Here is a 13,899-nt window from a genome sequence, read left to right as displayed (position 1 = left end):
ACTCTATAAATGTTTATCATCATGAACGGGTCAACTAGTTCCACCTCCCATACGTGACGTCACGTGGTGCCTACGTCACAAACCAAGGTGGTGATGGAGCTGCACACTCGGGATACCCGTGTGTCTCACATGAATGAACGCAGCACTTTTGGATGCCAGTGTTGTAATACTATGGTTATAAATGTATCACTGTCAGTATTATACGTTTACTTGCATGATATTGATTGGAGACAAGTTAGAACAGCACATTGACATATTATCACTGGGTTTGTTTTGCCCGGACAGCAGACTGAATCTCGGTCAAGTCCACAGCTACCGCTGTTGCCAGATAAAACACCAATATCTTGGTGGACTAGGTGGCCTCGAGTCATCTGCTCGCAACTGTACATAAACAGGAGGGAATAAAAAGGAGGAAGGTAGTAGAACCAAATCATGACAAGTATATAAACAAGATGATTAAGCTGATGTACTCAAATGTGGATGGAATGGTATCTAAATTATTTGAGATGAATCATTATGTCAGAGAAAAAGAACCACATATAATATGCCTAACTGAAACAAAATTAACACCAAGAATATCAAATGACATCCTAAACTTAGAGGAATATAATATATGGAGAAGAGATAGGAACTTATAAAAAAGAGGAGGAATTTTAATATTAACTAAGAAAAATCTAAAAGTCAAAGAAATAGAATTAGATGTACCCTCACAAGTAGAACTGATTGCAGTAGAGATAAACACATCTGAAGGGAAAGTAATTGTAGCCAATTTGTACATGCCACCCAGATCAAACACAAGGGAAAGAGATGAATATGAGGACCTGGCAGAGAGTACACTTCAGAGTTTAAGAGCATTACTACATAAAATGGAAGAGAAATCGAAAAGAATTATACTATCTGGAGATTTTAATACAAATATAAATTGGAATACTCTAGATATAATAAGCCAAGAAAGCTGTTGGGCCAAAAGCTCCTGGATCTTGTGCAAGAGTTTTTCGCAACACAACATGTAAGGGAAAGCACCAGAAAAAGAGGACTCGATGTGCCCTCAATGCTAGATTTCATATTTACTAGGCAAGAAAACGATATTGACAATTTAATATATCACCCTCCATTCGGCAAAAGCGACAATGCAGTACTAAATTGCAACTTCAGGATTGCATATGACATAGTTAACAGCAGTGAAAGTTACAAAAAGAGCCTAAACTATAAAAAGGGAAAGTATCATGACCTAAAGAAGTACTTCTTAGAAATTGCTTGGGAAAAGGAGCTTAGAGGACAAGATTTAAAAGCTATATATGAAAAATTATGTGAACTTTATGGAATAGGAGTCCAGAAGTACATCCCACAGCACAAAGAAGTAGAAAATAAAATAAGAAATGATTCAATACAGAATGTAAAAAATCAAAAGAAACAAGAGCTTTGTTGGGGAATAGATACAGAAGACACAATAGTGAAAGGGCATATAATAATTACAAACAGGCAAGAAACGATTATACAAGAATAAGGAGGGAAGCCCAAAAACAGTTTGAGGAGGATATCATAAATAAAAGTAGTGATCAACCAAAGCTATATTACAGCTACATCAGAAGCAAAACCAAAGTAAAAGATAAAATACAATCTATTACGGACGAGGGAATCACCTATACACAAGAGAAGGATATTTGTGCAGCACTAAACAAGAATTTCCAATCAGTTTTTACAGAGGAAAAAAATTTTGAGAGGGATTATGTGGAACATGCATGCCCACACATACTACCAGATATACAAACATCAGAAAAAGAAATACAGGAGGAGCTAAGTAAATTAGACAAAGGAAAAGCAAATGGTCCTGATGAAATTTTATGTCGGGTGCTACGTGAATGTGCAAAGGAGTTAAGTAAACCAGTATTTTTTATTTTCAAGAAATCCTTGAGTCAAGGTAAACTACCTGATATTTAGAAGAAAGCAAACATTGTTCCCTTATTCAAGAAAGGGAATAGACAAAATCCACTCAACTACCAACCAGTATCACTAACCAGTGTTGTAAGCAAGGTATTAGAAAAGCTTATAAGAAAAGCTTGGGTAAATCACCTAGAAGAACACAGTATGATAACAGTAGACAGTTTGGTTTCAGAAAAGGAAAATCATGTGTTACTAATCTGTTGAGCTGCTATGACAGAGTAACAGACACATTACAGGAAAGAGAAGGATGGGTGGACAGTACCTATTTAGATGTCAAGAAAGCATTTGACACAATACCACACCAAAGACTTTTATAGAAACTGTACCATCAAGGAGGAATTCGAGGCAATCTGTATTGTTGGATGCAAGATTTTCTCATGCATAGAGAAATGAGAACAGTACTAAGGGGAAATTACTCATCATGGAAAGAAGTGACTAGTGGAGTACCACAGGGCTCAGTGCTGGCACCAATCATGTTTTTAGTGTATTTAAATGATATAGACAGTAACACTGGAAATGAAAGCTATCTAAATATGTTTGCAGATGATGCAAAAATACAAAGGAGAATTACTAACACAGACTCTTGTAAAGAGCTACAAGAAGAATTAAATAAACTTCATGAATGGAGTAGTACATGGCAAATGGAATTCAATGTGGACAAGTGTCATGTAATCAAGTTTGGTAAAAGTGGAAAAATCCCTGATTGGGATTATACATCAGGAAATAAAACCCTACACACATCAGAATGAGAGAAGGACCTACGTGTGATTATCAATAACAGACTATCTCTGGCTGAACACATCAGTGAGAAGGTACGGAACATGTGTACACTGCTTGTCAATATGAGAATAGCGTTCACATACATAAATGAAGACATGCTAAGAAAGATAATAACATCATTCATCAGACCAACCCTGGAGTATGCATCAGTAGTCTGGAGTCCTCATCTCAAAAAACACATAGACAAGATTGAAAAAGTTCAAAGGGCCGCTACAAGATGGGTACCAAGCTTAAGGGATCTAAGCTACGAAGAATGACTAAATAAACTGAATCTACCAACACTACAGGAGAGAAGGAAAAGAGGTGACATGATTATGCTATATAAATGCATATCAGGGAAGGAGAAAATAGACATAAATGATTACTTAACGTATGGGGAAGCATCAGCAAGAGGACACTGCAAAAAACTGCATAAAAAGAGAAGTGATAAAGACGTAAGGAAATTTAGTTTCCCACATAGAGCAATTGATCAGTGGAATGCACTGCCGAATGAAATAGTGTGTGCTAAAACAAATCACAATTTTAAGGATATGTACGATAGATATGGTTTAAGACACGGGACAGTACGGGCTTGACTCATTCCTGTAAAGATATAATTAGGTAAGAACAATTAGGTAAGAACACACACACACACACACACACAAAATGAAGGTGCGATTCAGCATCTCGTGGTACACCATGGAAACATCATTATTGGCAGCTAGATGGATCGCAAAATTATTGATTGCAGCAAACTGACTGATCTTACAAAACTGTAACCACTGCACATTACAAGAGAGAGAGAGAGAGAGAGAGGGGGGGGAGGGATGAGATGACTGTGGTGCACACAGACAAGAGAGGGAGGTGGTAGGGCACACCACCCAAACATACAAGTCCCTGCGCACGCAAAATCTGCATTAAAAAAAAAAAAAATCTCTACCTCAGCTCTGCCATACTTTTCATATATATTGAAGTGACCATGGTAATCAAGACAATTTATTGTCCAAGAATTCTAACTTTATTCTTGAATTGATTCGATAGTTGCTGTAAAAATCAGTGATAAGTACAAAGTGGTATGCACATTTTTCAACCATTCTTCTATTTATTCTTCCTCTAATTTTATTGCTGTAGCCTCTCTGTACATTGGAAATTAATTTCCATAGACAAAACATTCATGAGTATCGTGGTGTAAGGGAAACTTAAGTAGTACAAATAATAACTGCAGATCTACAGGTATTAAAACATTCTTATATCGTACGATGAATGTTATTATGAGATTTTCTAAGTTCCGTGGTAAGACGGTAAGTGATACAGCCGAGCATGTCTTACGATAACTGATAGGCGCTGAGAGAAGGAGGCGTGGCTTACAGATATGTCAAGATTGAATAGCCTTTTGTCAAAGTTATCTGTGGCTAGTAATTTAATCAGTATTATATGAAGAAAGAATTTATGTAAATTGCGAGGAACGCACTCATAAATTAGGTGTCAGATGGGCTCTGGCATCTCATTACAGTCAGGGGTGCACTCAGGAATTTTCTAAGGAGGGGCCCCATTTGCCAGTTTCCTGAAGTTTACATATAAGTTTTATAGTTCTAAGTTGTATATTGTTACATAGCCTATGATTTCATCATCCTTTGTATAATTCTAACGTACAGTATTCTGCATATTTGATCACGATTCGCTTCGTGGCTTCCATAGTGACCAGGCTTGCGTGTTCTACCTCACTCCACCCTTCTCCCCCTTATAGTAAAGTCGTTCTTTCTGTTGTTCAGAGCAGGAGTGTCAACTCTTCGTCCTCTGTGCCCTCATTTACGCGTCCTTCTTGCAAGTTGAATCAAGCTCTGCCAGCCCCCTATATAATGACCTCAGTCTCTACATTAGTTGCCACATAGATCTACTCATTTTGTTCACATCTCTGTCCTCCTCTGTATAGTGTATTTTTTGTGAGTGCTCAGGAAGTCTCCAGCCATCTAGCTGCTGTATAATTTGAGTATAAGTGTTGTTACCATTTTTCTTGTACTGTATGGCCTAAGGCATTAATTTGTAGGCCTGGTAAGGTTTTTGTGATTCATGTAGAGTTTTTGATGTCAGCCATTATTAATAATATTTTGTATCTGTAATAATATATCTTACTTTAACTGAGCATTATCCGGTTTTCTCATTTTATCAGGGCTGACTTAGATAAATTTGTTCTTGCTAAATTCGTGTTAATAGAGGCTATTGCAGTTAACCATATATTTAACCTATTTTTGCCATTACATTATCCTTATGAGTCCTGAATGTTTAGTTGTTAGTTTGAGCATTAAACTTTAACTTGTAATTTTACCTAACTCTTTTGTTTTGAACCTGGAACTTTGCAGGACAGTAGTGATTTTAGTATTCTCACTTGAAGTGTTCATTATCTCTCTATGTTCCGTAACATAAATTTGGTGACCTCTTATCAGGATATTCAGGATATTATCATAAGGATATTGCTTGATATTTTGTGACTGTGATTTATTCATGATGTCTACTATTACTACTCTTGATGAAGCCAAAGATTTTTGTCAAATGTGCAAACAGTGTGTGATGTAGAAAACAGAACAAAGAATGAACTTAAGCTTGTTGCTCAACAATTGGGAATTGCTGTTCGCTCATCATTCTAAAGATCAAATTGTTGACATGATTAATAAAAGCTTGTTTAATGTAACTCCTCGAAATGAGCAAACGCAGATTGAAATAGCTAAGTTACAGCTAGCCCTGCAGGAGGCTCGTGCTAAGGAGGCTGAGTTTCAGGCTCGTGCTAAGGAGGCTGAGGCTAAGGAGGCTGAGTCTCAGGCTCGTATTCAGGAGGCACAGGCACAGGCTCAGGCACAAATTGAACTTGCTAGGATTCAGGCAGTCCATAAGTATCGCATGAAACAAGGTGGAAATGGATCATCTAGCTCTGATGATTTTGATGTGGCTAAAAATGTTAAACTTGTCCCTCCTTTTAATGAATCTGATTTAACAAAGTATTTTCAGTTGTTTGAGAGGGTAGCTACAGGTTTTAATTGGCCCAAAAAGTATTGGCCAGTACTCCTTCAGAGTGTTCTCACCGGTAAAGCTCAAGTAACTTATGCATCTTTGCCTCAGGATCAATCTGATAATTATGATGTAGTTATAAGCTTGATTCTTAAGGCCTATGAGCTTGTTCCTGAAGCCTATAGAGTAAAATTTAGGACAACTCATAAGCAAGATAAGCAATCCCATGTTGAGTATGCAAAAATCAAAGAAGATCTGTTAGAGCAGTGGTTAAATTCTAAGAATGTAAATTCTGATTTTGATAAATTTAAGCAGATGATTTTGCTGGAGGACTTCAAAAGGTGTATTAATAAAGATGTAAGCCTATATCTTGATGAGAAAAGAATAGATAATTTGTCTGATGCTGCAGTTTTAGCTGATGAATGTGTTCTCACTCACAAGAGATATTATAAAGAAAAAAGGAAAAAAGGAAAGCTGAGAGTAAGTACGTTGCCTCTACTCAGAGTACAGGTAACAGGAAAGAGAATAAAGATGATGTTTCTCAGGAAGTAAATACCAGCTTCACCTCTAGATTTCAGAAAAGTAAATGTACTTATTGTAGTAAGCTTGGTCATCCTACGGAGAAATGTTTCAGGAGACAGCGTGATGTGAACAAAAAGGAGTCTTTAAATATTCAGTCAATTGGTCTAGTGTCCACCCTTGAGAGTTCCCAGAATTCTTTAACAGAGTTAACTGAACCTGCTTTGAGGGGTGAATTAAATTCTCATGATGAAGCTCCTCTTTTGAGCAGTAACGTGGGTGACACTCTCGAGAGTTCATGTGCTAATTTCCTGTCTGATGGTTTTGTCAGTCCTCTGGACAGTAATAACAGGAAATCAGTTAAAATACATCGTGGTACAGGTGCTTGCCAATCCCTTATGCTGACCAGTGTTCTAGGCTGTAATGTTAATTCCTCTGATGAAACTGTAATCTTACAAGGTGTAGGGAATAATTACTTCTCTGTCCCTCTGTGCAGAGTGAATTTAGAGTCTGGTTTTGTTAATGGTTCTGTTATGGTTGGGTTGGTTGAGACACTCCCAATGTCAGGTGTAACTTTCTTACTTGGAAATAATATTGGTGGAAGTCAAGTGTGTTCAGCTCCTCAGTTGTCTAGTGAGCCAGTGACTGCGACCCAGGATTGTGATATCCCTGATGTGTTCTCTGCATGTGCTGTCACTAGGGCTAAGTCTAAAGTTACTGGTGACTTAGAGGATAATGATGATGATGATGTTATCCTAGCTGACACTTTTCTTGCTAATTTGGACCACTCACCAGATGAGGCAGTACCCCGTAGTGTTGATAATTTGCCTCGTCAAGAGTTGGTTGAGTTGCAGGTTGCTGACCCTGAGTTGAAAGGTCTAGCTAACTCTGCTTGCAGTGAGGAAGAGTCAGCTGGTGCTTCTACTTGTTATTATATAAAGTCAGGAGTACTTATGAGAAAGTGGAGACCCCCAACAGCAACAGCCGACTGTGAATGGGAGGTTGTACATCAAGTTGTCATCCCTCGTGTTTGTAGGCAGGATATCATTAGAGTGGCTCATGATTCCAGTTTGGCAGGACACCTTGGAGTGAGGAAAACTGTGGCACGCATTTTGAAACACTTCTACTGGCCAGGTGTCTTCAGAGATGTTTCCTGGTATTGTAAGTCTTGTCACACCTGTCAAGTTGTGGGGAAGTGTAATCAGACCGAAGAGGTTGCACCTCTAGTTCCCATTCCTCCTTTTGAGGGGCCTTTCACCCGTGTGTTGGTGGATATTGTGGGCCCTCTTCCTAAGACTTCTTCAGGATTTTCTTATGTGTTGACCCTGATTGATATGGCTACTCGTTATCCTGAAGTCATTCCACTTAGAAATATCTCAGCAAAGAACGTGGTTAACGAAATGCTAGGGTTCTTCACCAAGTTTGGTCTGCCTAAGGAGGTACAGTCAGACTGGGGAAGTAATTTCATGTCAAATGTTTTCAAGCAGTCTCTGAAAGAGTTGGGCATCACCCAGATCACGTCTTCAGCTTACCATCCCCAGACCCAAGGAGCGTTGGAGAGATATCATCAAACACTCAGATCGATGCTCAGGAAATACTGTTTGGAACATCAGAAAGACTAGGATAAAGGTCTTCCATTCGTTGTATTTGCCGCAAGAGAATCTCCAAATGAATCACTGGGCTTCTCATCCTTTGAACTACTGTTTGGCCATGAAGTAAGAGGAGTCCTTAAGCTACTCAAGGAATGCTGGCTGTCGGAGGAAGATGACGTCAACCTGCTGGAGTATGTGATGAAGTTCAAAGAACGGCTGTCCACTGCTTTACAGCTGATGAGAGAGAATTTAAGAGCTGCTCAGAAGATGAAGACTTGGTATGATAAGAAATCCAGGTTATGCCACTTTCAGCCAGGAGATCAGATTTTGATTCTGCTACCGGTGCATGGGCAACCTCTTCAAGCTAAGTTTAGTGGTCCTTATTTCGTGGAGATGAAACTCAGTGATGTCAACTACGTCATCGCCACACCAGATCGTATAAAGAACAAGCAACTTTGTCACATCAACATGCTAAAGTTGTATCACAGGCGGGATGAAAATAACCCAGTCTGCATTGTAGCTGTTCCACCCGAGTCTGCAAGTGAAGCTCTCCCATGCAGTATGAGCCTGAGTGATAGTTTGGGGAAGAATCCTGATATCATGAATGATCTCCAGACTAAGCTTTCTCATCTAGCTCCCAAGGAAAGGCAGGACTTTTCGGCATTACTCCAGGAGTACCCGCAAGTGTTCCGTGCCACTCCAGGAAGAACCACTGTGTTGATGCATGATGTCGATGCTGGAGACGCAAAGCCAATTAAACTGCCTCCTTACCGTGTTAACCCAGTGAAAGTTCCTCTCATCCAGAAGGAGCTTGGCTACCTGTTGGACCACAAGATGATTGAGCCCTGTCAGAGCAAGTGGAGTTCTCCTGTCACTCTAGTCCCTAAGCCAGGTGGGTCACAGCGGCTTTGCATTGACTACAGACGTGTTAATCAGATAACCAAAACAGACACTTACCCTCTCCCTCGCGTGGAAGATTGCATAGACAAGATCGGAAAGGTTAGGTACATAAGTAAGTTTGATTTGTTAAAGGGATACTGGCAAGTACCTATGACTGAACATGCTAGGGAGATCTCATGTTTTGTAACACTAGGAAAGACTTTTGCATGTTCTGTAATGCCATATGGTATGAAGAATGCACCAGCCACTTTTCAGAAGCTCATGAATGTTGTAACAGAGGGTTTGGCAGGGTGTGTTGTTTATATTGATGATGTATTAATCTTCAGTGACAACTGGAAAGATCACCTATGCCATGTCAGTAAATTTCTTGAGCGTTTGGTTCAGGCTAATCTTGTAGCTAATTTATCAAAGTGTGAGTTTGGTCAAGCTAAAGTTCAGTACCTTGGGTACGTAATTGGTGATGGACATGTTGCACCACCAGGAGCTAAGGTTCAGGTTATAAGTGATCTTCCCAGACCTAAAAGTAGGAAAGAGCTACAAAGATTTTTGGGAATGGTAGGTTATTACAGGAGATTTGTTCTTAACTTTTCAATTCTTGTATCACCACTTACAAACCTACTGAAAAAGGGAGTTAAATTTGTCTGGACCGATAACTGTGAATCCTCTTTTAGTAAACTTAAAGCTATCCTATTAAGTCAGCCAGTGCTCGCTACTCCAAATTTTGCTAAGCCTTTTAAGATGGCTGTTGATGCAAATGATACAGGAGCTGGGGCTGTTTTGCTGCAAGAGGATGATCAGGGTATTGAACACCCTGTATCTTATTACAGTAAGAAGTTCACTCCACCTCAAAAGAACTATTCAACTATTGAGAAAGAGCTTTTGGCCTTGATTTTGGGTTTACAGCATTTTTCATTTTATTTGTGTTCTAGTTTTGACCCCATAGTCATTTATACCGATCATAACCCACTGAAATTCCTTAGTAAGTTTAAAGATAAAAATCAGAGATTGACAAGATGGAATCTACTTCTTCAGGAGTATTCATTAGACATACAACATGTCAAGGGGAAAGAAAATGTTATTGCAGATTGCTTATCTACACTTTAGACAGATTGTTTTAGAGTAATAAGAAATTTCCTTTGTAAATTTCTTTTTCTTTGTGGGGAGGTGTTACATAGCCTATGATTTCATCATCCTTTGTATAATTCTAACGTACAGTATGCTGCATGTTTGATCACGATTCGCTTCGTGGCTTCCATAGTGACCAGGCTTGCATATTCTACCTCACTCCCCCCTTCTCCCCCTTATAGTAGAGTAAGTCGTTCTTTCTGTTGTTCAGAGCAGGAGCGTCAACTCTTCGTCCTCTGTGCCCTCATTTGTGCGTCCTTCTTGCAAGTTGAATCAAGCTCTGCCAGCCCCCTATATAATGACCTCAGTCTCTACATTAGTTGCCACTTAGATCTACTCCTCATTTTGTTCACATCTCTGTCCTCCCCTGTTTAGTGTATTTTTGTGAGTGCTCAGGAAGTCTCCAGCCATCTAGCTGCTGTATGATTTGAGTATAAGTGTTGTTACCATTTTTCTTGTACTGTATGGCCTAAGGCGTTAATTCGTAGGCCTGGTAAGGTTTTTGTGATTCATGTAGAGTTTTTGATGTCAGCCATTATTAATAATATTTTGTATCTGTAATAATATATCTTACTTTAACTGAGCATTATCCGGTTTTCTCATTTTATCAGGGCTGACTTAGATAAATTTGTTCTTGCTAAATTCGTGTTAATAGAGGCTATTGCAGTTAACCATATATTTAACTTGTTTTTGCTATTACATTATCCTTATAAGTCCTGAATGTTTAGTTGTTAGTTTGAGCATTAAACTTTAACTTGTAATTTTACCTAACTCTTTTGTTTTGAACCTGGAACTTTGCGGGACAGTAGTGATTTTAGTATTCTCACTTGAAGTGTTCATTATCTCTCTCTGTTCCGTAACAATATATATATATATATATATATATATATATATATATATATATATATACTGATAGATTATTTGGTAGGTTGTCAGTTATTTAAACAAACTTGTTCATTTATATTTATCATTTTAACAAAGTAACAAAGAAAAAGCCATTCAGTCTGAACCCTATTCTGTCCAGATTTCTAATACAAAAGTTAACTGATACTCTCAGTCTTTCATATAAACAATTGGTCAACACTTGAACACTCCATCATGATCCATCTTTTCCTCTTACTACAACTTATGCTTCTTTAAATGCAGGATGTCTTTCTATTCGCAATGACGACGAGAACACATCTTCATAAATTTTTCAACTACTTCATCGGTTGAAAGTTTTTCTTTGCCATGAATACTCATAAGCATCAGTGCCTCCAATCGGTCTTCGGTCATCGTTGGCCGCTGATCTGTTTTCATTCTCTTTAAGGCTGAAAATCCTCGCTCTGCAGAGCAACTTGTGACAGGTAATGTCATCAAAATATGCACAATGACACGCACATTTGGAAGATTGCTTGTCATCTGAAACATCTCGCTTATGTCTTTGGGAAACTGCGTTCTGTCTAGTAATGATATCATCTCTCGCCAGACTAGAAGTTCTGGCAGAAGACTGGTTAAGTTTGGCAAATCTTCTTCATATACTTTTGCAGCCTGTTCGATGGAGGTAAGGCTGGCCTTTTCAATAAACAGTGGCAGGATTTCTTGTAAATGAATGGTGGGATGCTCCTTAGGAAAACGAGCATTCAGTTCTGTCATCATCTGGTCAATGAATGGATACCAGGTGTTGATCCTGTAGAACTCTGCTGGGTCAGTTGACGAGCAACTGTTTGACCAATGAACCTGTCGTTTGGTAGTTCTGGGGACTGAGACAGGAACATCTAGTTCATCAGCCAGTTTTAATGCTTTATCCATTACCAAGGAAAATTCTTCTCGACTGGCTGCCACTGTCTTGTTGACTTGTTCAACTAGCTCCATCGATTCTGTGAGTGTGTGAGTGGGGTTCTGAAGGCTCTCAGACAGAGGCTGGGTAGTGCCAAATAACAAAACTGCCATCTGTAGGGTGACAATAAATTCAAAGTGTGTTATCCCTGCTAGAAGGCAAGATGCTTTTGCTACAGCATCTGTGTTGCCCAACCTCTGAATATCCTCTAGAACATGTCAAATGTTCTTAAAGACTCATGCTGCTCCACCCACCTAGTTCTGCATAGAGGCTTCACTCGTTTCTTGCAGGAGTCTGGTACATATTCATCAACCTTCTTCTCTAGGACCTGTACCCTTGCTGCAGATCCACTTAAAAACTCTGAAACTTCTGAAACAATGCCAAGCATGTTCCGGACACCAGGAACAGTGAGAGCACGTTCTGGTGCTAAATTAAGTCGGTGTGATGCACAGTGAGTGTAGACTGAAAGAGGTTGCTGTTGTTTAATGTGAGCCTGAGCTCATTAATCAAGCCACTCATGTTGGAACCTCCATCATAACCCTGTCCTCTGATGTTTGTTAGTGATAAGACCAACTTCCTCAAGAACTGCATTATTTCATCAGCCAAGGCAGCACCAGTGGTTTGAGAAGGTTTAATTAGACTAAGCATGTCCTCCCTCACGTGTCCACCCTCAGTGACATAACGTATGACAAGAGCTAATTGTCCATGTGCGCTGATATCTGTGGTACTATCGGCTATCACAGAGTAAATACCAGCTTGCTTGATGGAATTCACTGAATTTTCCTTAATCACATCACTGCACACCTCGATAATTTGATTCTGCACATTCCAACTTGTTAGCAACATGTTTTTTGGGGCAGTTTTAATATCCTTGTACAGCTGCTTGTCACCTGATGCCCGGAACCGAAGAAGAGCTTTAAAATTACTCTCCTTTCCATTAGCTGGCATGGAATCCAAGTCAAGAGGTCCACTATCTCTGTGTCCTCGGAAGGCCAATTCTTGTACTCCACACAGGATTACAGTCTCAACAATCGGATGTAAACGTCGGTGATATTCGTTCTCCTCCTTTCTGCATTTCTTTCTCTCTTTACAAAGTTGGGTGTTAACCATTTCATCAATGGGAACTACACCACGCTCTTGTGCCAACAAAAATTCGGCTTGAACCATAGAAAACACATGATACTGACTATTTTGGTGAGCTCAAAAATCCTCTTTAGCACTCTTAAAATGGTTGAAAAGTCTGCTCACAAGTGCTCCTAGGTTTTGATCCCCTCTTCCACTCATCCTTTTCCCCATTATAACACAGTAGCGACAAAAGCCCCCCTCTTTGCCAGGCAGTCCACTGTAGGACAGCCAAGGAAATTCTTCGAGATAAGAATGTTGGAATTTGCGTTTCTTGCCACTGGAGTCAGCTACAACAGGAAACTGGTAATTTTTGTCAGGCACCCATGGGTTCTCAAGGAGGTGCACTCGTTTTTCTTTAGGAAGATGGGCAACATTAACAAAATGTCCAATGTCACTGGAATGACCCGCAATGCTTGAGTCTTGTGGAAAAAGATCCAGATCCAAACTCCTGTAGTCTTCTTGTGAAGAAATAACCAAACTACTGGAACAGCATGGGACAGGGTGTGCATCTTCATTCGCAGACGGCATAGCACTCCTAAAACAATATTAACACAAAACTATCACAGAGAGAGAGAGAGAGAGAGAGAGAGAGAGAGAGAGAGACAGACAGACAGACAGACAGACGAAGACTTTTACCCGAGTTTACTATTAATTTTCTTATTACAGGCAAAACACAGGTAGTATAGTAATAACTAACTAAACTCTAAAAACATACGGTAATATGTGAAATAAATGACGTTATTTACGTACCTTACTTCTGTTGTTGGAAGACCCTCATCATGAGTCTTTGCTTTCTTCTTTCTGTTTACAAAATCTTGCATAGTTAGCTGCCGCTTCATGTCGAATGACGATTGTTCAGTCACACAGTCGTAGGCCTATGTTCTCACACTGAATGCTGGTGACTATCTGAAATGAGTGGCTGTCTATCATGCATTCCCGCCAAAATGAACGTATCACGTGAGCCCAATGCTTGGACCAAGGCCAATAAGGCTGGAGAAAGAGACACCGATGAGGGACTTCGTGTGTATTGACGTTTTGCCTCGTGGCTTCCTCAGGCTCAGAATACAATTCCTGAATATACACCACATTTCCTGTATATATAGTAAAAGGCAG

The 13,899-nt window shown here is 39.5% G+C and overlaps 2 protein-coding genes across 2 annotated transcripts; both read right to left on the bottom strand.

Moving 5' to 3' along the window:
• Window positions 1-10,997: 10,997 nt before the first annotated feature.
• On the bottom strand, window positions 10,998-11,774 carry LOC145417103 (52 kDa repressor of the inhibitor of the protein kinase-like). Its single transcript, XM_080285890.1, has one exon. The coding sequence runs from the start codon at window positions 11,772-11,774 to the stop codon at window positions 10,998-11,000; it is 777 nt and encodes a 258-aa protein (XP_080142016.1).
• A 95-nt stretch (window positions 11,775-11,869) lies between these two features.
• Window positions 11,870-13,625, bottom strand: LOC145417102 (52 kDa repressor of the inhibitor of the protein kinase-like). The gene is made up of 4 exons (XM_080285889.1): window positions 13,537-13,625; window positions 13,062-13,180; window positions 12,189-12,818; window positions 11,870-12,123 (listed from the first exon to the last, which is right to left on the bottom strand). The coding sequence occupies exons 1-4, from the start codon at window positions 13,623-13,625 to the stop codon at window positions 11,870-11,872; spliced, it is 1,092 nt and encodes a 363-aa protein (XP_080142015.1).
• Window positions 13,626-13,899: the final 274 nt, after the last annotated feature.

The sequence above is a fragment of the Coenobita brevimanus genome, chromosome 109 (genome assembly GCF_032717465.1).
Source record: "Coenobita brevimanus isolate Jiangsu-jjx chromosome 109, ASM3271746v2, whole genome shotgun sequence".
Taxonomy (NCBI): domain Eukaryota; kingdom Metazoa; phylum Arthropoda; class Malacostraca; order Decapoda; family Coenobitidae; genus Coenobita; species Coenobita brevimanus.
This window is presented reverse-complemented; position numbering and strand designations above follow the sequence as displayed.